Source organism: Phaseolus vulgaris, chromosome 2 (assembly GCF_051622355.1).
Source record: "Phaseolus vulgaris cultivar YP4 chromosome 2, ASM5162235v1, whole genome shotgun sequence".
Taxonomy (NCBI): Eukaryota; Viridiplantae; Streptophyta; class Magnoliopsida; order Fabales; family Fabaceae; genus Phaseolus; species Phaseolus vulgaris.
The window spans coordinates 38665247-38690447 of record NC_143499.1 but is presented as its reverse complement, the minus strand read 5'-3'; the positions used below and the strand labels follow the sequence as shown (position 1 = coordinate 38690447).

Genomic DNA, 25201 nt, shown 5'->3' with positions numbered 1-25201 from the left:
TCTAAATTGTTTCATTTCATTGTTTAAAACGTTATTTAAAGAATTTTTGAAAGAAAAAATAAAATAAAAATGTATTAAAGACAAAAAAAAAACTATTAAAATATAAAGAAAAATTATTATGGACCAAAATTATTTTCTATCTAAATCATATTATTTTTACTGTGAAGAGACTTTTGCGTTAATTTGGCCTCTAATCGATCAAGAAAAGATAGTATGAATATTATTAATAATTTAAACATAAACATAAAAATAAAGTAGCTGGTAAAATTTTATCTTGACACCTAACTTCTTACTTTACAATCTTTTAACAATTCCAAATAATAATAAAATATTAAATTAAATTTTTAATTAAAATATAAATTAAATTATTTAATTAAAAAAATTAATAAAACCAGTTATAAAAAAGGAGTATAAATTTGAGCAGAGCTCATATATTTATTATACATAATCTATTTGCATCAAGAATGCATAATGTAATTGTCTAATACAAGAGAAGAGAAGAAGAGGTAAAAGAATAACAAATAGGTAAAAAAGTTTTTAAAATATAAAAGAATTTGGGTTAACAAGTAGGTGAAAGGGTTTCTAAAACTATAAAATAGATTTGGGTTACCTAAGTTTTTATTGCCTTCAAAATTTGTTTATATGAAAATTGATATATTAATATATTTAATAATAAATGCGTTAATATGTTCTTAATAATTAATATATTACTTTTGAATTCCCATACATATTATCTTGGATGTTGTACTTGTGAACATACTACACATGTATGGTTAGGATGATTATATGTTAATACTGTTAATTCAAAAGTAATAAAGTTAGATAAAAATTAAATATTAGATATGGTATTGTTAGGTATTTTTCTAACTCATAAAATTAGGGTTCGAGATACTAGGTGAAGGAACCTTAATTGTTATAATAACGAAAATATTTCGATTGTTATAATAACGAAAATATTTCAATTATAAATAAAGGAACAAAACCATAAATGTAGTATAAGAGTCCTAATGATAAAATTATGCATATAAATATAAAATTAAACACTAATTAGGTATTAAGATGATTGAGGAAGGTTAATTTAAACTCATTGGGATAAAAAAAAATCATTAAAATTCTATAAATGTATTGACATTTTTCAGGTGTACTATTTATTGATTTGTATACTTATTACTTTTCTAGCTGTTAAGAAAAAAAAAATTATTTACTTTTAGGTGACTTGAATATGAATGTATTTTTTTATTGACACGACTTGTCTGAATAATTAAAAAAATAGTATATTCCAAAATAGAAGCATTTATCAAGGTTTCAATCAAGTTGGAAGAAAATATAGTATTGTAGGACTATCGCGACTCTTGTAAGAACATTTAATGTCCACCATCAATGTATATACAAGCTGACAATGTTGATACTATCATAATGCCACCAAAAAATACTTAAAATTGAAAGATAAGGTTAAAAAGTTTATACAATCAGGACACATGCAAAGATTTAGCTTAATGACTATTATCATATGGGGATGAATTATCAACCTAGGTGAAGGGAAGATCACGGTCTTAAGAATAATTTTGGTGTAATTATTGTTGTGAAGGTCACCAACAAGATCACACACCAAGAGAAGAAAAAATTTGACATGTGTCAATTTGAGGAGTGATAAACACTAAAGGCATCAAGCAACTCAATTGACTTGACAAGAAAGAAACACTTGCAAGTTGTACAAAGTGAACACAATTGTTTTACCCCCTAGAAGAAATATGTTTCTCATTATCTCTATTGACTTTGACTTTAAAGCAACATACCTAATGCAAGATGATCCTATAGTCATCACTATTAAAGTAAACAAAACTTTACGATCATGAAACCTTGATCGATCAATAAAGCTCGGCTGACATACTCTACTGCAGAATGTTCAAGAGATTAAAACTCCTAGAAAGTGTGATACAACCATATGATGATTAAGTCATTGGCTTTTCAAGAGCAATGATAAACATGTGTAGGTATGTAAATTTGTACATCAAGTTTGGGAAGGGCACTATAAATAGTCAAGTTATTAAGATATTATATTTCATTATCAATACCAATAATTGTTACAACATCCTTCTCGAAAGACCATATTTGAATAAGCTTAGGACCATTGTCTCTACGCCTCTTCCTACAGTGAAGTTCCCATCAACTTTAGGAGACATAATAATTGTTCATGTCAACCAAAGGAAACCTAGAGAATGGTATGTGGTAAGCCTAAGTGTGACTCCCTTTTTTGAACATCGACATCCACCATTGACAACAAGAAGTAGAATGAGACTAACTTATACCCTTGAATAAATGATTATATGCTTGTAGAATCTAGGAAAGATACAACTAACCTCTAGTTAGGAACCTCGAAACAATGCAACAAAGATAGTATCATTTTTTACCAATGACATAAAGAAATTATATGTGAAACAATAAAGAGAAATGTGAACCTATTTGCATGACAATTGTTGATATGTTGGGAATGACCCTAAAGTCATTTATCACAAACTCTTTGTGTCGAAGGAGAAAAGAAAAGTGGTCGCCAAAAAGAAGGTGAATAAAATCCTATATGCATGTTTCATGCGAGAAGCACACTACACTACATGACTAGTAAACATAATATCAGTGAAAAAAGAAAATGAAAAATGAAAGATGCATATAAACTACACTAACTTGAACAAGACATACCCAAAAGATGCTTACCTTTTACTGACTAGTTGATGGAGTTTCTAAACATAAAATACTAAGCTTTCCATATATCTACTTCAGATATAATCAAATCCAAATACATCCACGAGAAAAAAAAAATTGGTATCTATAACTATAATCCTTAAAAAATTCTAAACCACAAATTAATTTCTAAATATTTTACATTAGTTGTATATTAATCATTAACTACTTTTTACTATTTGTACTTAATTGCAAGGTCGGGATTCAACTCAATCTGCCTAGGTCCAACTCGACCTACCCTTACTTAAACTCAACTCAATCTTCCATGACAAGCCATCTACACCTTTCGTGACTTGGATCCAACTTGACTTGGCTTCGACATGACTCGACCTAATCTGGACTCGGTCCAACTCGGTCATACCTTGACCTAATATGACTTGGGCTTGATCCAACTCACCTTGATCTAATATGACTTCGACTTGGTCCAACTCGATCATACCTCAACTCGACTTAACTTGAGTTCAACTCAACCTGAAGAAACATGACTTGAACTTAACCTAGTCTGCCTCATCCTAACTTGACTAGGCCCGACCCAACTTGACATAGCTTGCTTGAGTCCGATCCAGACTGACCTAGGCTCCACCTTACTCAATCTTATCTCAACCTAGATATGTCTAACCCAATCTATTTGGACTTAGTTCAACATAACCTAAACTAAGTATACTAACTTAGGTTTGAACTTAGATTTTGATTAAGTAAATATTTCTCATAAGTATAAAAGATTTAGATAAATATTTTTTCATTTCATTTTTAAATAAGATTTTTTTTAAAAAATATCAACGGGTTAGCCTCTTCAATGGTACTTTTGTAAGTATTTTGTTCTTATAACTTTTTTTATGTAGAATTTTTAGTCTTAACCCATATAAGTATGACCAAACTCTACGGTTTGAGCTTAGATATTCTTACTTTCCCAAACTAAGAAGAAATATTTTTGTTTAATTGATATGAAATTACAAAAGGTGAATCCATTCTCTCCCTTTCTTCAACTTCTTTTGCTTTGAAAAGGTTCACAAACCTCTATTCAGATTTTTTAACATACTCTAAAATGTGGAGGTATAAGAATGAATTTTAATTTTACAGTAACCATTCTTATAATTATGTGGGTTTATTTTCCGGTTTAAAATTTCAAATTTATGTTTTAAGTATAAAAAATAGAAGTAACTTAAAATAACATAAACTTAAATATGGATCATAAATATACTATGATATAAAAGTAAACATTACTTTAAAAATGTGTAATTAAGACATAATTTTTTTTATCAAATCCAGACATATAATTTTAATTAAAACAAGTGATAAAAATATAAAAAAAAAGTAAATGAGCTAATTTTAATAATAAAATAAATAAATTTACCATTCATACAATCTAAGTAAATAACAATCTTATTCTTTTACATTCTAAATGCATTTATTATTTAAATAATTATTTTTTTTATACTGTTTAAACATTTTAGTCGCTACACATAAGAGTTTTTTTTTTATCAGCTACACATAAGAGTTATCATTTTCTATTTTATACTTGTTATTTTTAAATTAATTAATTTTAAATAAAAGTTTTATTTTATTTTTTTATTTCTTATAGAAATCATTAGATAGATTTTTCTCGAAAACATATCCATGATTGTAAAAATCTACTTCATTATCCTTTGTTTGACTTTTCCACTTGACTGAGTCAAGGATAACATTATGCAGATCATGTTCACCACGTCGTATACTTTTCTGCATTATAAAGTAAAGATTTCACTAAAAATCTGTTGGTGTGACATTTGAATATATACACAATTCTGAGGCATCTCAGAAATCAGATAAGTGAAAACCAAAATGGTGTCACAGACAGTTGAACTCCTAAAGAAGGAGATTCCTTTGGAACAGGAGTCAGTGGTTTTAGCTGAAGATATACAGTAAATGGTCTTGTTCTTGTGGACATCATAAATGGTTTCTGCACAGTTGGTGCTGGAAATCTGGTATCTGCTTTAGATTCTTTTCAAATACCCTCATGTCTATGTGTGACTATGTGCGTGTGTTTCTTTAATGGATTCAATCTTGATAAACTAAATATTCTTTTGTGCACCAAAAATTATAGATATATGGATGAAATTTTCAGGCTCCAAGAGAATCCAATAGCCAGATTCGGGGAATGATCAATGAATCAGCAAGGCTAGCAAGAGTGTTCTGTGAGAAGAAATTGCCAGTTATGGCTTTCCTGGATTCTCACCATCCTAACAAGCCAGAGGATCCTTATCCCCCTCACTGTATTATTGGCTCTGATGAATCAAATCTGGTTCCAGGTGAGCAATTAATTATTGACATATATTTTCATTTTTCTCTCGAGATTGACACACATAATTCTCATGAATGATGCTATTACTCCCAAAAAAGTCTCAAATGGATTTCCTTGGAGTTCAAATAATGATATTACTAACCCAGTTCTGCAGAGTGGAAATACTTGTAAATTTTGGCTGATGGGTCTTGAAACCAGGAAGGGAAAGGACGCCATCACAGCCTCTTTTCAACTTTTAAGCAACAAATATAAGAGAAATATTACTAACACTTTATATCACACTCTTTTTTAATACATTTTTTACTTTTAGTTGAAATTTATTAGAAGCTGTGATAGGTTTAAAAGTTCAACATTGTTTAAGAGTTGAGATGAAGAATAGTTTACAAACATCATTCTTCCTCTACTAACCTTCTCTCTCATCTCATGCCATGTCTTTATTTATGGCTCACAGAGTTAAGATGGCTGGAGAATGAACCCAATGTAACAATAAGACGAAAGGAGTGTTTTGACGGATATTTGGGCTCAATAGAAGAAGATGGTTCTAACGTTTTTGTAGATTGGGTGAAAAAGAATAAGATAACAACTGTGAGTGTTTATTTATTTATTCTAATACGTACTTAGGCATGAAGATGTGAACTCGTATTCTTAAAACCATTAACTTAGTTTCTATCTCGGTGAAGCTACTGGTTGTAGGTGTGTGCACAGATATCTGTGTTCTAGATTTTGTATGTTCCACAATGTCAGCAAAAAACCGTGGTTTTCTGAAGCCTTTAGAAAATGTGGTGGTGTATTCACGTGGCTGTGCTACCTTTAATATCCCTCTGGAAGAAGCCACAAATACCAAAGGAGCTTTGGCACATCCACAGGTACATATATGACTCTTTCGTGAGAAAGAATGTGTTACGATATGCTAAAGTTTAAGGAATATGTTTAATGCATTCTGGTGATGTATATGTCATTTGCAGGAGTTTATGCATCACGTAGGGCTGTATATGGCTAAAGAACGGGGAGCCAAAATAGCAAATGAAGTGTTAATTGGTTCACCTGAGAAGGTTTAATATAGAACCGTGTTGTGTGATGCTTTTCAGGTTATGTTTAGAGTTTGGGAAGTACTTATGAATTATGATACATTAGATAAAGAAGGAACAATTATAGCTTTACTAATAGAAGTTATTTGCGCTCTTTCAACTTTAATCTACCTATGTTCTCTACATAAGGTATGTAATATGGTTGGTCTAAATGATTGTGTACATATCATCATATATAGAGTATAATCATGTAAAAGTTAGACAAGGTTTATTGCTATATAAAAAGTTAGCATGTGTTTGAGCTGGAGATTTCAATCACTGCAAAAGAGTATGATATTTGAATTATTTATGATTAAATTCTTTGAATTTTTAAATATAATAATTTAAATATTTTATATTTCAATTTCTTTATTTAGATTAAATAATTGATTTTCTTCTTTAAAATATAAATTTTAAAATAAATTTCACTACAAAAGTATTGGCCAAATTTAAATATTAGAAATATTTGGTAATTAAATTTTTAAATATTAGATAACATTTAATAATTTAAAAAATAAAAGTATTAATACTTTTTAATATTAGATAATATTAACCAATTACTCCAACAACATAAATTGATCTAGTTACAAAATTTCAAATTAAACAATCTTTCATCAACTAAACAATTTCTACCTCCTTTTCAACATCTTTCAGTCTTATTCTCCCATTTGGTACTTCCTGCAATTCGAGATGGCTATTGTAGCAGCAACTTTGCCGGCACAGCGTTTTGGTCTTCCTCCTCCCTTCTATGTTTCTCTGTTTGGAATTTTAGGTTTAGGTTAGGTGTTTTGAAAGAGAGGTAGAGATTGGGAAAAAGGGGGTCAAAGAGAAAATAAAAAGTGAAAGAAAACCTCAATCATTGATTTAGAGAAAAGGAGATCTAACGGATTTGATAGTTTTTCTCAATGTGGGAGATATAACTGACTACCTTTCCATGCCAGCCTTCACCTATGTTCAGTTTTCCAAACAAGAGCTCTCACCTAATTTTCATTCCCACCACATTTTGTCTTTCCCGAAGCAAGTTTAATTATGCGTCAATAAATTCAATGCAAGGTATGAACTAACTGGGCATACTGTCCCAAGCTCATCCGCAGATCAGGCAGGGATGGAAAGAAGGCAACTACGGTTTTGTCATCAAATCAATTATGTATTCAAAATTTTGGTTTCATACTTTCGGGGGACCTTCAATATGTTGACTAGATATAATAGTTAATGAGGAAGCTAATACCAAAAACCTCTATATACGATCCAAAGTAAGACAAATTGTGATGAAAATCTCGTCGTAACAGAAAGAACAATGATATTATGAATTTTATGATACATGGGAATATAACTTATAAGAAAAATTAGTAACAATGTACAAAGTTGATAGAGATACCCTGAACACTACACCTCCATAAAATTTGGAATGAAGACTAGTACATTGTGCTTTAGTGCTGATATTATGAATCCCTCTTCAGTTTATTGTTAGTCAAGCTACAGCTACCAAGCTTAAGATACCACAGTCATTTGAGTTCTAGACAAGTAGTCCAATGCTCAGTCTCTGCTACTCGGCAGAAAGCTAGTGGTGAAGATATTTTATAGCTGTAGATCAGAGTCAGATACAAAGAGAAACAAGAAAATCAACAATCAGAGAAAACTCAAGCTCACTGAAAGAAAGAATCATGAAACACCCTACATGTTGTTGAAGTGAAGAAAATGGATACCTTAAATGGAACCCTGCAGTGATTGATGATATCTTCCATTGAAGCACAGTTTTAGCATTCAACAAAACCTAGAACCTATTGAAAATAGAAATATCTTCGATCACATATTAAATAAACTTCCAACATGAACCCTTTACCAATTTAAATATTTAGAATCACCCACACACTTCATGACAATTCCACTAGAAACCAAAACCAAAACCAAAAAATATACAGAATAAAAAAAAACTTTAGCCTTTAGCAACCCAGCAATCGAAATTTGAAAGAAGAATTTCCATTTTTATAAATAGTTCTCAGCTGTCTTCTGACCAAACTTAAAGATTCGTATTAAAATAAGGGTTTTTGTGCAACACTTTTGGGTCTCATGGGCCTAGTTTTCAGGTTTTTTTAATGGTCCAAATCACGGATCAGAGAGACTCAAAGATCCTCTGATACGGCCCATGACTAGCCGGATCGCTCCGATCCGGCCAGTTTCCGTCCCCCATGTGATCCAGCACGTTTTACTTTTAAAAAATCGCAAGATCGACGATCGTACAATCTAGATCGCGATTTTAACAACATTGTTCCTCAGAATAGGAACTGACTTATTTGGGTTGAAAACATAGTAACTACTGAAGAAACTCCTACTCTTCTTTCAAGTGGCAGAATGGCACTTGAAAAATGGTCAAACAGAGCAAATAGTTACTGATATAACTGTTGGTAGATCAAACTGTCAAATCAGAACAATAGTAGGATATATAGGTTTAGTTAATTTTGTAGATAACCGTACAGAAGTGTTACATACAGAAGTTTCATTACTCATAATAAAAGAAAAGCATTAACAAATCTCATGATTACCATTACAAAGTATACGCCTTTGATTCTGGTTTTACAATTACATTACATTACTCCAATTCAATGTAATAATCTAATTGAGATATCTAGTAGCTATGTCTCAGCTAGATATCTTGCCAACAAGTCAAAAAGTATTATTCTGATTCCATTTCCTAGTTCTAAAACTTCAAAGCATGATATCAAGATTTCTCTCACAGAAAAGGCTACATAACATATGCTACAAATTAAGTCTTCTGGAGTTTATTTTTTTGTGCTTTTGAATGAAAACAAAATGCTCTCAATTAGTACTACAGTTTAATTAGGGAAATCCATAGAAAAGAAAAAATGGCGTTCTTCTACTTAGACAAAGCAACAAAAAATGCTAAGCATACAAAGTAGAAAATAACATCTAGAAGAACTCTCCATTTCTTCTCCATGTTCTAACTAACAAGCATACCTAACCAAAAGTAGCGTTGTAAAACTCAAGCCAGTTACTGACTCAGAAAGGGCAATAATTCATCCACGAGCAATATAAAATTCAATAAATATAAACATATTGTTAAATAACTTTTTAACACAATTACCAATAAAATTCAATAAAATCCTAGCTTGTAAGAAAAAAAAACTTATGCAGCAAACAAAATCCATCAGTTACTACTTCCATGACACGTGGATCTTTAATGAGAACTTACGATGAGAATCTGAAGAAAGAATTTACAAGTCTCTGATATTATGAACAAAACCCTATTGTTGAAGCCCAAGCCGATTGAAGAAGACCAAAAAATGATACTCAGGGGCCCAGTACACAAATCCAACAACTGGGCCTGCTTTTAGGTGCTGCAAAAATAAAAAGCCATGTTGCAATCAGAAACATTTTGAGCAAAAGTAAGAGGATAATTTCAGTTGAAATTACAATAGAAAAAGGACTAAATGATAAAAAAAGATTGAAGAATACAAACCTTTCCATCGAGAACCACAAGTTCACCATCAACCCATCGGGGATTTTGAAACCCTGGCTCGGCCAGCCTCCCTTCGCCTTTGTAGCGAGCAATCTGAAAATTACAACAAAACCGGAGTAGAATACATAAAAATAATAATCTCTTCTTTAAAGTGAATTAACAACAATTAACTAAAAATTTGGGGAAGGGGAGGAACAGAGAGAGTAAAGATCCTCAAGAAAAGTTCCCTACCACGCCAAACTCTTCAGGTATTATCCCTTTATGAGGCAGTTGATACCTCTTTCCAATTTTTGCACGGAATGCAACCTAAGGTCAAGGAACATAAACACTGAGATCTATATGATACAGACAACATGATGAGAAGCTTAGTATCAAAAAGAGAATTTAAGTCTATTGCAGAAAAAGTACAAAAATATCTCAGTTCATGTTGAACTCTGGCCAATATAAGTTTCCCAAAGACAAAGAAAATTGTATCCAGTAAATACTCTCATAATGAAGGTAAATATTTAATAAACTATTGCTATCAAGCTCTCAGTGACATAGCATATGTCTCAACACCACCAACATCTTATAGTTTTTGCAAGTATGACAAAAAACTGCATTTTCCACAGATACAGAGCTGCTAATTCAACACCTCACAAAATAGTAAAGCATGGAGATGAAAAAACAATCATTGTTTTAATAAAGTATACAATATTACCTGGCCAGCTGGTACATAAGGATCTCCTGTTAGCTTTAAAGCTTCTACATACTCATAAAACTCAAGATCTGAAGGTTCCTTTGCTCCATTGTCCTCTTCCCACTGTCCAAATCTTCGTCTTAGATGAATAACTTCAGAGGAGTAAAGTCCATGTGCACCAATGTACAGACCTGATAAAAATGAAAATACATTACATGGTTTACGCTGTGCTGCATATTAAAAGCATCCTACATTCAGCACCTCGTAGTGACCAAATTGACAATATCCATAGAAAATCACCATTTAAGGGATCAAAAGAAGTTGGTATTTTGATGCGATTGAAAATAGTTGACCCAGATAATTGGTGATGGTTTTGAGCCTGACTTAGAGTGAGACTTATCAATTCTCCCACCTCCTTCAGAACCTAAAAGATTAAAGCAAACTATTATAGTCTACGCAACTCATGGATAGATTCAATAAGTATATTGAATTTTGAAAATAAAAAATTTGCAATATATATTCAACTATTTATATCTACCTTTGATGGTATCTTTCCCCTGCCAATAAACTTAGCAAGGTCAAAAATAACATGATCAACTCTGCGACGACCTTGAAACTTAGCTGATTTATCAGATGAAGATTTTCCTTTGTCAAGACCAATATGCTGATTGACTTCTTTTTCAACAGTAAACGAAAATGAACCACACCCCTTCATATCCAGCTTAGCAGGAACTCGAAGCAAATCTCTAGTGGATAGATTACTGGAAAGTTTCTGAACAAGACCACCAATGGCAATTTTTACAGCAAATTCATTTTCTTCACGCCCAAAAGTTCCCAAACCAGTGTTTACTTCAATCTCATCATCTCCCTCCTGCTCAGTCTCAGACTTAATATCTTCTAGTTCTAAACTTTCTGTATCTTGTTCTTTCTCTTTGTCTTCTTCTTCTTCTTCTTCATCATCATCATCATCATCTTCATCATCTTCATCTTCATTGCTGTCTTCGTCCTCTTCATCTTCATCCTCAATTATCTGCTCAATCACATCGGATAGATCTGTGTCTACTTTCTCCGGAGTTATCACCTTGAAAACCTTCACCTTTACACCAGGAATCATATCTTTCAATACATTCTGAAATCCAGGCATTCCCTCTGTTGGATCAGAGCCATCATTCCTATCATCACCATTTTCTGGATCTTCAGTACTCACAACAAACAACTCACTTTTGTCTTCAGTAGATTCCATTGAACTCAGTCTCCCAGTAGCATCCAATGTTTTAGAAGACATTGTTGGGGGTCCATGAAAGGCCCCTCTCCGCTTTAAGTACACAGCCTGAAAATCAAAAGAATATCCTGTTGTAGTATTGCTATTGGACAACTATAGATAAAGACAGTGTTACATAACTAGTGTTATATAATTACTTGTAGAAAAGTAACTATTACAGTTTTTAGTATACCTTACAATAGCAATTGGATAATACATAATTGTGTAAGGGTATTACTACTCTCCTTCATGTGTAGGTGGCACTCTTCATACTTAATTGTACAAAACAAACCATCTTTATCTCTTGTTACTCGACTCAGTGATAATGTCATTTAATAACCTTACCAATCAAATTAATAATTGTCTCTCTCCGAATTGCAACCAGCCTCATAAATAAATTTCTCTCTTAATAACTACAAACCAAATCTTTAAACCTTCTTCTCTCCTAATAAATTTTATCAATTAAAATACATTAATCTTATTTAATCAAGGATGCTAAAAAGTTTACATGCCATGAATTGTCCATGCTTGACATTTATTATTATTATTATTATTATTAATTTTAAATGATAGAGAAACTTTATGGAATTTTTATTACAATTTTAAAAATAATTCATTATTTTTTTGTTTAAAAGCAAATTACTGTATTTTTAATTTCTATAAAATAATGAGAGAAAAGTTCAAGGTTGGTAGATATGGAGAAAAATTTATATGGTTGATAATTATTAGTATGAAAGATAAACAATTACCTATTCAACTAAAAAAAAATTAATTACTAAAATGTAGGAATTTAATTGCTATTATTTTTTTGTTTAAAAGCAAATTACTGTATTTTTAATCTTTATAAAATAATGAGAGAAAAGTTCAAGGTTGGTAGATATGGAGAAAGATTTATATGGTTGATAATTATTAGTATGAAAGATAAACAATTACCTATTCAACTAAAAAAAAATTAATTACTAAAATGTAAGAATTTAACTGCTTTAAGTTGAGTAATATTTGGTTTTGTTTTATTTTCAGTAACACTGTAGATGCTAACCTACTAAACATGAAGGACAGTAGGTTAGCATATCCCTTAAAAGAATGTGCACTTCAGACCACAGACACCATACATTTCTGAAACAATCATTTTAACTCATCAAATATGGACCATAGGTACAAGTTCAACAATAAATTAGTTTTGCCCCATATTTTTATTCCAGAAGAATACAAGTTAAAATACCAAAAAACCACCTTTTTATTTAGGGAAACTCATCATGAAGCCTTGAGCTCAAAATAATTAAATGGAGGCACCTTAGATCAGAAATTTCACTAATCTGAGAATGTATGTCCACCGAAACTTAAGACAATCTAAAGCTCCAAACACTAGGAAGTAACACTGCTCAAGTGTGTTTGAATCTAGCATTAACACTACAAAGAAAAATAAAAAATGGTAAGAAGAAGAGATGTTTATTATATGGTTACATCACTTCATGTATAAGAAATATATAGGGAGTTTGTCTCTCCAAATTACAGTATTTAATTAGGTAGAGATACAATATCGTACAATATTGCATACAATAATTGCATATAATTTGATAATTATTATTTCTTTAATACTCTCCTCAAGTTGGTAGGTGAAGATCATGAACCCCCAATTTGTGTTGTAGCGTCAAAAACTGTTCTTAATATTTGCGAGTTGATACTGTGTCGGTATATATAAAGGACCGATTCCAGCTTGTAATTTTTCTCGCACAATGTGACAATCTATCTCAATGTGTTGTGCGTTCATGAAATACTGGATGTGTTGCTATAGGTAATGCCGCTTATTGTCGCAGAAAAGTTGAGCTGACAAGTTACATGACACTTTTAAATCCTGCAACAAATATCGCAACCAAACTATCTTCAAACAGTATTGACCATCGCGCGGTATTCTGCTTCCGCTGATGATCTTGATATGTTTATCTATTTTTTTTACGGATAATAGAAGAACCAAGAAAAATGCAATACCCAGATACTAATTTCCGAGTTGTCTGACAACCTCCCCAATCTGAGTCGCAATAAGTTGACAATGTCAGATTGTTTTCGGATGGCAATAACAATCTTTGCCCTTGTCCTGGTGATCATGTACTTTAGGACTCGAATTGCAGCATCCTAATGAGGTTTCCGTGAACCGAACCGAAAATGCTATGTCAGGCCGAGTAAGCGTGAGGTATATCAGTCGTGTGGATCCTTTAATAACTCTCCATCGTCTGATGTGAGTTTTATGTATTGTTCCATTGAAAATTTGTTTGGACGAGCACTAAGTCCCGTATCCTATAAAATATCTAGCGCATATTTTCTTTGGGACATGTAAATACCAGCTTTGGAAGGAAAATTCAATCCCTAGAAAATATTTTAGGTCTCCAAGATCTTTAATGCAAAATTGTTGTAATAGACAATCTTTACCGCTGAATTTATTCTGTCAAATCATTTTAAATCAAAAGGGCAGTAAATGAATGATGAGTTATTCTGTCTTGAACGGTTGAAATCCTACCGATTTAATCATATGAGAAAATGTTGAAAACCATGTCCGAGATGTTTGTTTGAGACCATAAAGGGATTTGTTGAGTCGACATACAATGTTCTCCATGTGGATGATGCCCGGGTGACAAGTCCATGTAAATAATTTCATGCAATGTGCCATATAAGAAGGCATTTTGCACATCTAGCTGGTGAGTGAACCAATTTCTAGTTGCTGCAACGTTGTTAATTTTGTTGTTGGTGAAAAAGTTTCAAAATAGTCGACACCTTCAATCTGAGTGTACCTTTGCGACAAGACGCACCTTATATCTGTCGATGCTACCATCCATTTGCATCCGATGGGTTTCTGCCCAGCGAGTAACGGTGTCAAGGTCCACGTTTGATTTAGCTGCAAGGATGAAAGCTTTTCGTCCCTTGCTTTTTGCCAATTTGGATCAAGGATAGCTTGAGCATAAGTGTGAGGTTCTTTGGTGGATGTGATGTTAGCAAGATATGCACTACGTGTAGAAGAAAATCGTGAATTAGAAAGAAAATGATGCATAAGATATGTGGTTCCATTCGGCCGGTCTTGGACAGTAGTCGAATGATTGGCTTGGGATCACGTTACGTAGTCTTCCAGGAAGGTGGGGTTGATGTGTGACTGGATCGTCGAACAGGAAGGTCGGTTGGAGAAGGTTTGGTAATGGGTGCTAGAGTTCTTGGCATGGGAGAAGAGGGTTGGTTTGATGGAGGTTCAGGTGTATTGTGACAAGTAGGAGAAGAAGGTTGGTTTGATTGAGGTTGTGACGAGTAGGAGAAGATGTTTGGTTTGATGGAGGTTCAAGTGTATTGTGATGTGTAGGAGAAGAATGTTGGTTTGATGGAGGTTCAGGTGCATTGTGATGAATAAGAGAAGAAGGTTGATCGAGTGAACGTTGGACAGGGGTGGGTAAGTCAATGTCAATAGTGGGCAAAATACCTTGTGATGGAGGTGAGGATTGTATCTGTGACGACGGTTGACAGAATGGAAAAACACTTTCATGGAAGATGACATTCCGACTTGTAAAAAAAGTGTCTGCATCTTTTGATTGAGAGGATAACCAATGAAAATGCACTGTCGAGCGCGGGCATGCCTTGTTTGCCAGACATTATCTTTTATTTAGGGGATAAAAATGGAGAGGCTGTCAGGGCACCAAAATCGGTGCTCTGATACCATATAAGAAAATGATAAAAAAATAGTAAGAAGAAGAGAGGTTTCTTATTCTTTTATGTTTTATGTGTATGGTTACAACACTTCATGTATTGCATACAATAATTGCATATAATTTGATAATTATTATTTCCTTAATACAGTTCCATTAATAAAAATTCAACTCAGCACAAAGCCACCAACCATCCAAATTGGTTGCTTGGTATTCCCCCAACTGCTCATAAGTTTTAGAACAACTAATCTACCAACAAATTATAAACCTCATTCATAATTAAAAGACATTAGTGTTTGAAATAAACCAAAAAATTGAAAATTAATCTGGATTCTGAACTCCATGCAATATGCTTCCTTTTTTAATGCAATCCCACTTCCTCTTCCATCATCTATGGGTATTTTAAACTGAATAATTAGCAGAAAACTTGTTTGACAGTAAACATAGAAGGTGATCCTTACCCATATATTCAGATTTTACATAAGTAAACAGAATCCAGATACAGAACAATGTTTTGTTTATGAAAAGTTGTAATTTATATCAAATTTAGAGAAGATTGCTTGCTGTTTATATAGTAAAGATCCAGCATAAGCAATACAAATTATGGGTTCAGTCAAGAAGAGATACCTGTGACTTGAATTCACCTTTTTTATCCATCGTAAGAAAAATTTCAAATAGAGGAATGCCAGCGGAAGATGTTGCAAGTTGCCTAGAAAAATATAGTAAAAAGGGGTTAACACCAGAAAGCCACACGAGGTAGTAGAAGGGGCTCACCTAAAATATCTCATGTACTGATATTCCTTAAATTTATCAAAATATTAAAACAAGGCAAGAAAATAATAAATTAATTACATAAGAAAGATTTCATGCAAAACGCCACTAAAAATACTTGTACCCGTAAATCTATACAAAAAATGAATGTATAAAACTTTATCAAATGATAATGTGAGCATATAACAACCAGATCCGTACAATTCACCGTTAAGACTTCCCATAATAATTGTTTCAAATTTCAATATTATTTAGTGCCAAAGAAAACATGCAATTAACTGTTAGCTCATCAAATTGGTCACAAGTTATAGCTACTGGTTCCTGTAGCAATTTAAAATTAATTCCAGCTATATTTTTAAAAGAAAGACAAAGACAATGTTGGTAAAGATAGACAAATTAGACTCTAAATTAGTTCATTACTGAACAGCAACAATTGAAACGATGAGGCTTGAAGGCGAAGCAATGTGATTCCGTCATAGTTTCGCCATTCAACAAACTTGTCTAAGATTAGAAAAACTATACCAATACTCCCAGACAATCCATCCTTTTATCTTAGTTTATGAACATGTGAAAAATACAAAATATGTACATTAAGTTTAGTCTCGTAAACAAAGTATCCTGTTGTTATCATGCAGAAAATGTTAGAACAACATGGTAATAGAGAACAATGTTTCAATTTAAGTCATTATAAAATTATCCTGTGTGAAGTGTGAACACACAGAATTGAGAGAGAATATTGAAAGGTTAACCAAACTACTAAGGCGGATGGCAAGAAATAGGTCAAAATGAATATGTTAATCCAACTGGTGGACAGTTGGCTAATGCCATTTTGCACTGTTTTGAATACATATAACTATAGGCCACCTCTAACAACAAGGGGGAAGGTTGAGGAAGAAATCTAACTAGTAACTAGCTGATCTCCCAGTATCATTATTTATGCATAAAGGAACTAAGGCTACAAGAGTATAAACACATAAGCTGGTCCATTTTCCCAAACTTATTTGAGTTTATATGCTGCTACAATAGACATTTATGAATTACAGAGCACTTAGAATCCTTGAGCATGTTTGGATGAGCTTATTAAATCAGATTCGTAAACCCACAAAAGCTACTTTGTGGCTAAGACTAACAGAAAGGATAATCACAAAAATAGGTTAAATTAATCCTAACAAAAGATCACAGTTCATACATTTTAGTTTCATGTTGGGAATAATTACAATGATTGACAAGACAATCACAACAATAATTAAGTTATTCCTAACAGAAAGTGGAGGAATTATAAGCCTAAATATTTTAGGTACATTCACTTAAGTCATTCCTCATTAGCACAAAGCATAAGTAGTGGAGCTCCTCCTTTGGTCCTATACCAAAATAAGTTTTTCTTTTCAATTTGTGAAAGGCAGAGAGCCTACGCACTTTTATCATCAACATAGAGAAATTACCTAGGACTATAACTCCTTGCCACATATCTTCCATGCTCAGGAGTTATACGAATAATTAGACCATGTGGATCATTAACATCTTCAGAAATACCAGCCCACCAACCCACCTATATGAGCAAATACACGTCAATTAAAAAAAACTTCTATTGAATATTGATAAATTCAAGAGATATAAAAATAAAATTACAAATCAAATCCAGATGTTTAAAGCAGTGCAGTTTATTGGCGGAGCATGCAGCACTAAAATGTCACATCAAGGCATTAATCTGTTTGAAAAATAAATATATAAAGGATGAACTCCAATGTTATAATGCGCTCTAAAATCTAAAAACACAATAATAAGTAAACCAAGCATGCTCACAAATGGATTTTTATTTGCTATCTTCCAATATTGACTGTCATTAGATTCCACGGCCAATAGCAGATCTAAGAATAGATTCACTTTAAATGAACTCCTGAATCCTGATGACTAATGAAGTAGCAAGGAAAGTCTTATCTTGATGGTTCAAAGAAATTTTCAGCTAAGTTACAGCGATTTAAGCAGAGCTACAAGTATTGCTAGGGTTAGTTACCCTTTGACATTACATCTGACATTCTATTTCCACCACAATGCAAAGATATTCACACAAGTTGCATTAAACAAATTCTATCAGAACTCACAAGTCCAACGCCAGCTTTATCTCTTAAGAAAGCTGCATCACCATACCGCTCTTCTTTTATGGCTCTCTGAAAGTTTCGAAAATATACAAACATATTTAAAATGTATATACGAATGGGTTGTGAAAAAAAAACCCAAAAATTTGTATGGAAAAACTTTGGCTGTCAAAGGAGTAGTCAAAATTCTTACGTTGAGATAAGACATCACTCTTCCAACACTGTCATTGTTAGCTGCTGCTGCAAAAGCCACCTTTAGCCTGGCAGCATCTTCGTAGTCCTCCAAATACACAGCCCGACTTAACTGAGACTGTCAAGCACAAAATTTGTCAGCAATTAATTCTCACTAAATCAAAAGTTCAGGCAATGATTAAACTTATACGAGAGTCAAAATATACGAAATCCAACTTTAAGCATCTCACGGCATACGATATTCGATGAACACGTAAAACAAGTTTGATAGCATTAACAATAGGTTCCTTCATGTAATAAATAAGAACTTGCCATTAAATTTTGGCAAAAACTCCTTTAAGACTATTAACTGTTAGCTAAAAGCAAGCAAAGATTTGTAACCTGGAAGCACATCAAACTTAGGGAACACTTTCATCTTCATATTAACGAATTCCATCCGTCAATTAAAAGAAACACCAAAGCTTGGGAGAAAAAGGCAGAATGCCTAATTTAAGCGAAACAGTGTTGATTAAGTAAAAGATGCTAGAGTAGAAAAATACTAGAACTGTAAGCTTTGAACGTTGTCGTTGTTTCTACAAACGAAAACTCCTTAGAAAATAAATTCAATTTTTCCTCGAGGAATCAAGAATTTCGCATTAACATCGATTCACGATAATAAAAAAAATAAGTTACACGTAATTAGAGGACGCGAATTGAAAATAAATCCGAGGCACGCGGCGGTGCACCTTGAGAATCGAGAGGAGACGCTCTTGCTCGTCGATTTCCTCGAAATGCCGGCGCCACCGATCCCAATCCCAATCCTCGTCGAGGCCAGCGGCGCGGCCACGATCTTCGACAGCGTTCCCGAAGGACTTCCAGTAGGAATCGACGCGCTTGGCGACCTCGGAGAACTGGTGCAGCACGGAGTCCCAACCGCGCTTGGCGCCGCTGCGGTCGTCGGAGGCGAGGCAGCGGCAAGAGGAGATGGAAGGGAAGGGAAGGAGCGAAGGCGTTCGCGCGGGAAACGGAACGGCGAGCTTCTGGTTAGGGAAGGTGAGGGTTGGAGCGCTGATGGAAGCCATGAGAGAGAAGAGATTGAGGAGAGTGAAAGGAATGGATATGCGTGTCAGAGTGTGTGCGTGTTTGAAGGAGATTAGGAGGAATATGCTGTTGTGTTCTTGCTAAATGGTGAGGTGATAGATTATGGTTGTTGTTGTTGCTCTTGCTGAGTTGTGAATAATGTGAATGTGAAGTGAATGGGAAGGAACATGAGGTTGGGAAGTTCGTTGTGAAAATTTGAGGGATCGATCTTCATGCCTCCATAGATTTTCTAGCGACAATGGGATAAGGATCAATTTTTCTTTTTCCTCTGGCCTTTCTTACCTTCTTTTTTTTTTTTTTTTTTTTTTCTTTTAACGGTTGGTATTGATAGGTTTGTTTTGTGTCAATGACTTGTCATTAAAAAGGTAAAAACATTTGCCAATATTTCCCACTAAACAAATACTTTATCCCATAATAACCATGGGTTAGGCTAAACCAAACCATGTTGAACCAGTTACAACAAGGCCTAATTAACTTTTTTTAATTTAAAGTTTAACGATTTTCTTCTTCTTTTTTAAGGAAAAATTGCAAAATTTTATCTTCAATTTATAAAAGAAAAAGTTTGTTTTCACACTCAAACAGTAAACATTTAACAACCAATTATAATAAAAATATAATAATATTTTAAATTAAAAAATATATATAATTAAAATAATAATTTATTAGAGTGTAGAGTGTATATATTTTATTGTGTTGGTCACCACCTTCATAAAAATATCGTAAGTTCTGTTTCCTTGTGAACATTTTTAAAGAAAAACCGTCGTAGCATATTCAAGCTTTTGTCAAGTTTTCTGCTCACAAAAAAATCATAACATTTTGTAAATTGGAAAGTAAATTTTACCAAGAATATTTTAGAAAACAAAATTTGTGTAATTTTACAACTTTGAGAGTAAAATTAAATATCAGTAGTTGAATTTAGTGTATTAAAAATAAGTTCTAACATTTAAGGGAGTAACTTTTTTTAATAATTAAGTTTCTTTTAAGCGAGTAATTAAGTTTTTTAAGAGTTTAATTTTGCTGCATTTAGTTTAAAAACTTCTGCAGTGTAAATTATTAAAAAAATAAAAATTATTATTATAGTGAAATATATAATGTATTTCAGTGTGAGACTTTGTATATTGTCCATTTATTTTAATTAAATTCTGATACACTTATTGTCTAGGTCATTGAATTGAATAATACTTCAAATAGTTTTCCATAATTTTCTGTAAGTACACATTTACAAGTCAAGGAGCTTAATTTAGCCTATAGGCAACCAATGAGAAGAAAACCATTTCATCGTCGATGAATTGATTTCTATTTTCTATTTTAAAAATAGAGTTCAATTTTGAAGTACTCTTGTGGGAAGAATTACAGTATTAATAAATGGAAAATCATCTCAAATATGACTTAAATTAATTGTTATAAAACTAAGTAATTTACACTAATTCTAATTAAATTTTAAAGAGTACTTCTATAGTTTTTTACTGTCCAGATTTTTATTGTTATTATGTAATATGTTATGATATTATTTTAAAAATAGAAGATATAATTGTTATTATTTAAATTTATTTTGATCTCTACATATTATAATAAACTCCCTAATAAACTCCGAACATTCAAAAGTTTCAGTTTAAAAAAAATTATCTTAAAGACCACCTGAGTTTTCTTAAAGAGTTTTTGAAAACAACAAATTATTATTTACCCTAGTCTAAGTGCACCAAATCAAACAATTATGCATTTTGAACAATTGAGAGCAGAATCTAATAATACATAGAATTTAAGGTTGTTTGCATTGGTTATACTACAGAGCCTGAACCATAAGCAGTGAACCCACATCAACTCATTATTACATTACAGTTTACGAGGCCTTTCTATGCAATAAGGGGTCACTGATGACTTGTTGCTCAAACTCTGGTTTCACATAGCGGGCGAGTGTGTCTGCATATAACTCGTACCTTGAAGTCATTCTGAAACCCCACTTGTCCTTCAACTGTCTACACAAGTTGAGGTCCATGTCTGTTATTAAAAGCCCATCCCTGTAACGAGACAGAGATGGCGTGCATGATGCATCAGGCGCTGAAACATGACTGGATCCATAAAAGTGCCCAAAATCTGCATGTGCCGGCTTTCCATCCCCAGAAGTAAATGGATTGGGGAATGTCTCAGTCCCAACGCGATTGATTGAAGCAACAAAGTAACTATTAGCTATTGCAGCATTACGTGCCTGACAAACAAACACACTTTCAAGCCATATACTATTGTGCTGATATGATATTCTAAAAGTACAAAATCTATCTGTCTGTTTCCAAATTTGGTAATCACAGGTGAAGCAGAAAAAATATCACATGCCAATTCTCTTGAATTTTAATTCATGTGAGTAGTGATATTTGTTGATTAGAAAACAAAAAAATTACAAAGTATATAAAATATCAACCATTAAATAAACTTTGCACCCTACCCTCTAAAGTGCATCCCACAATTTAGTTGTGTCCAATTTTCTTATACTCACTTGTGAAGAAATATCATGCTAAATGTCAATCTATATAATTTAGCATCAAATTATAGAAAAAGATATACAGCCCATCGTGTAAGGGCCCTGTATAAAATATAAGAACCAGAAGCAATAAAAGTTAAAAAGAATTTAGCATGTGTTCCTGTTATATAAAGGGACTAACCTCTATAGGCCACATTGGTTCGCTGAGTTCACCAACAGTAGCAGAAGGGTTGAAAACGATCTCCGCACCATTCAATCCAAAGGCTAACCAATTCAAAGGATGGTGCCTACCATAACATATATTAATGCCAATCTTTCCAAATGCTGTTTCGAATACAGGGTGGCCAGTATTTCCTTCCATATAGTATGTGCTCTCGTTGAAGTCCCCAACTCTAGGTATGTGGTTCTGCCAAATGTTAACTGTGTTCATGAGATAGATGAAAGAGAGGCTTCGGGCATTAAAATTAGATGCAGACAGCTTAAGGCAATTACCTTCCTGTGTTTCCCAATTATATTGCCGTGATTTCCAATTACAACGGAAGTGTTCCATATAACCTCTCCATGATTAATATCCCTCTCAAGAATTGAACTTATAATGACCATGTTATATTTCAGAGCAAAACTTCGTAAAAATTTTGTTGATTCTCCATCAACAGGTTCTGCAAATTCACACCATCTTTTTTCTCGAGTGCAGAAGGCAAATGGCATCATCCATGCTTCCTGCAATGGAATTATATGAAAACGTTTCAGATTTTCAATCAACTGTGTAAAATCAATTGGCAAATGCTCATACATATGACACCTACTTGCAAGCATAATATGTTCACTCCAGAAGAACCGGCAGCTTCAATTATTGGCTTTAGTTTCTCAAAGATAGCCTGCTTTTGGTCCCCAAAGTGAGCAGTGGTTGGAAGGGCAATGGAGTTCTGAATCAAACCAACCCTCACTACTCGAGGTTGCCTTAATAGTTCTTTGTCAGCAGAAAAGGAAAAGGCCTGAAATAAATCAGATTAAAGTTCAAATTGAACTGTTAGAATTTCTATATAGAAGATAGATATTGTGGTTAATCAATGGACTAAACCAAAACTATATCAGTTAACCAATGAGAAAGAGTTAATAGGTTCCAAAATTGATTCAACAGACAACAGACAAACAAGAAAATAAGGATTAGCTGTTCCCGGTTCATAATTCATACAGTGTACTCATAAGGGGTGAAAAATAGGAGATATTGAAGTAAAACGAGCATTTTGCTATAAGGTATGCCTAAATGCATCCTTATATTCATTTCTTCACGAGAAGTTTTACTTTAGCTTACCAAAGGGGAGAGTAACAAAAGGGCGAATGTGCCCAATTACAGCAAACTATAGAACTCACCTACTTGAAAATTTCTTTCACAAGCCTAAATGCCAGCACCATATTTTTCAGGTACAAAAATGGCACTTCACTCTAAGAAAATCAATTACTTCTTAAAAAGAAGTTGAACACACATGCACAAGCAAGTTAACTTAATCCACCATTCCTTTCATTTGTAATATGAAAACACAATCATATGGAGAAAAGTGGATTGTATTGTATCATACCTGGAGGTCAAAACCATGCTCCACAGAGAGGGTAGTTGCAGATTCAGGGAGAGCAATTGTTTCAACTGCTTTTCCACAATTAAGCCCAGTAAGCAAACGGCTAACTTCCTACAACACGGTACACGGCACTGTAACAGTGAGCCATCAGCAAAAAATGCAAATTTAATGTGATTGATGCAAGCACCAACTGAAAAAACTAATTTAGAAGAAAGACACGAGATCCATTTTCTGTAAAGCTAGAATAGCTTTGAATAAGATGTAAAATTTGGTTGATTTATTTACAAATGGAAAATTCAAGTAAATTGTTAAAATGTTAAATTCCTTCTTGAATGTGGAAAGTTAAAGGATCATGAAGGCCAATAATCAGATCCAAAAATCCATGACATGAATCAATATAAAGAAGAAAAAAAGTGAAACAGAAACTTTACAATTGGCATAAATATATATATATATATATATATATATATATATATATATATATATATATACCTGAAAGTGATGAGGATTAAGATTATCCTTGAGAAGACGGTGAAGAGAATCGTAGCCACAAATAGAGCCCTTCGCTTCTTCCTTAGCTTCTCCGTTGTGGGGCTTCTCCATCTTCCACTTTCACCGTGAGCTCGGAATTGCGCTGCTATGATATGAAATGATTTTTGTTGATGTATGATGAATTAATCGTATTCACATGTGGTTTTGTTTTGTTCTTTTTGTTTCGTTGCGTGCTGCTTTAAAATGCGACGATAATAAATTTATAATAATCACAGTGATTTCGTATCTGGATTCAATCCCCAACAAACCAAGGATAACCTACATTAATATACAATATTAATAATAATTGCATTCAATTTTAATCATATATTATAGTCTGTGAATTAAAATTTTAATCACTATGAAAACTTTATTACATGTTTGTTTATTTACGTGGTAGTTTTCTACAATTAAACAATTTTTATTTCTTCATTACACCGAAAAATTCAATAACACATTCTAATATAAATACGTTAGCATTAGTTATTTTTGTCATCTAAATCGTTATCTTGGTTGTACATTAAATAATATATTTTTCTCTTAAAAATAAGTATTTATTAAGAACAAAATATAATTACGTATGAAGCCCTGATCGCAGGAATGTTACTAGCAAGAGAAATGGGAGCAAGAAGTTTGGTTGCCAAGAGTGACTCTTTGCTAGTCACCGGGCAAGTTACAGGGGAGTTCCAGGCGAAAGATCCCCAGATGGCAGCTTACCTGGAATACGTACGGCTCCTAAAGACGTCCTTCACCGAGTTTGAACTAATTCATGTGCCGAGAGAGCAAAATGTCAGAGCAGACCTGCTTGCCAAGCTGGCCAGCTCAGGCAAGGGGGGAAAGCAGAGGACCGTCATTCAGGAGACCTTGAAGGTACCGCGAGCGTTCGTGTCAGACAACCAGGTACTTCAAGTGTACAAATCAATGGAGCGTCTGGCGATCGGTCATCGTTCGTTGACTCAAGAGACGTTGAAAGTGCCAAGGGTTAGAGCGCGACCGGCAAAGACCAATGAGGTGATGGAAGTCTGCGCTGTGAGGGAGCCCGACGCGTGGATAACACCGTATCAGTTGTATTTAGAAGATTGTGTACTCCCACTGGACCCGGCAGAGGCAAAAAGAATAAAGCGGAGCTCGAGTAAGTTTACTTTGATTGATGGAAACCTGTTTAGATTTGGGTTTTCTCATCCTGTACACGAGGGGGTGTGCGGAAGTCATGTGGGCGGTCGCGCTTTGGCAAGTAGGATCCTCCGCGCAGGGTACTACTGGCCAACGCTGAAGGAAGACTGCGTGAGG

General features: G+C 33.4%; 3 protein-coding genes across 3 annotated transcripts; 1 reads left to right on the top strand and 2 right to left on the bottom strand.

Moving 5' to 3' along the window:
- The first annotated feature begins 4483 nt into the window (after positions 1-4483).
- On the top strand, positions 4484-6355 carry LOC137811891 (nicotinamidase 1). Its single transcript, XM_068613753.2, is given in 6 exon segments — positions 4484-4641; positions 4644-4703; positions 4844-5027; positions 5472-5605; positions 5701-5886; positions 5986-6355. Coding segments are annotated over 6 exon segments (738 nt in total). The 5' UTR covers positions 4484-4560; the 3' UTR covers positions 6079-6355.
- Positions 6356-7370: 1015 nt separating this feature from the next.
- EX1 (UvrB/UvrC domain protein (DUF3506)) lies at positions 7371-19631 on the bottom strand. Its single transcript, XM_068613751.1, has 13 exons — positions 18973-19631; positions 18249-18365; positions 18062-18127; positions 17402-17508; positions 15816-15897; positions 10783-11574; positions 10545-10668; positions 10266-10435; positions 9797-9871; positions 9566-9658; positions 9299-9443; positions 7794-7868; positions 7371-7671 (listed from the first exon to the last, which is right to left on the bottom strand). Exons 1-11 carry the CDS (start codon positions 19306-19308, stop codon positions 9351-9353), a joined length of 2055 nt encoding a protein of 684 aa, XP_068469852.1. The 5' UTR covers positions 19309-19631; the 3' UTR covers positions 7371-7671; positions 7794-7868; positions 9299-9350.
- Positions 19632-21027: 1396 nt separating this feature from the next.
- BETA-UP (beta-ureidopropionase) lies at positions 21028-24178 on the bottom strand. Its single transcript, XM_068613752.2, has 6 exons — positions 23873-24178; positions 23384-23491; positions 22610-22798; positions 22296-22523; positions 21985-22209; positions 21028-21533 (listed from the first exon to the last, which is right to left on the bottom strand). Exons 1-6 carry the CDS (start codon positions 23981-23983, stop codon positions 21168-21170), a joined length of 1227 nt encoding a protein of 408 aa, XP_068469853.1. The 5' UTR covers positions 23984-24178; the 3' UTR covers positions 21028-21167.
- Between the last annotated feature and the right edge of the window lie 1023 nt (positions 24179-25201).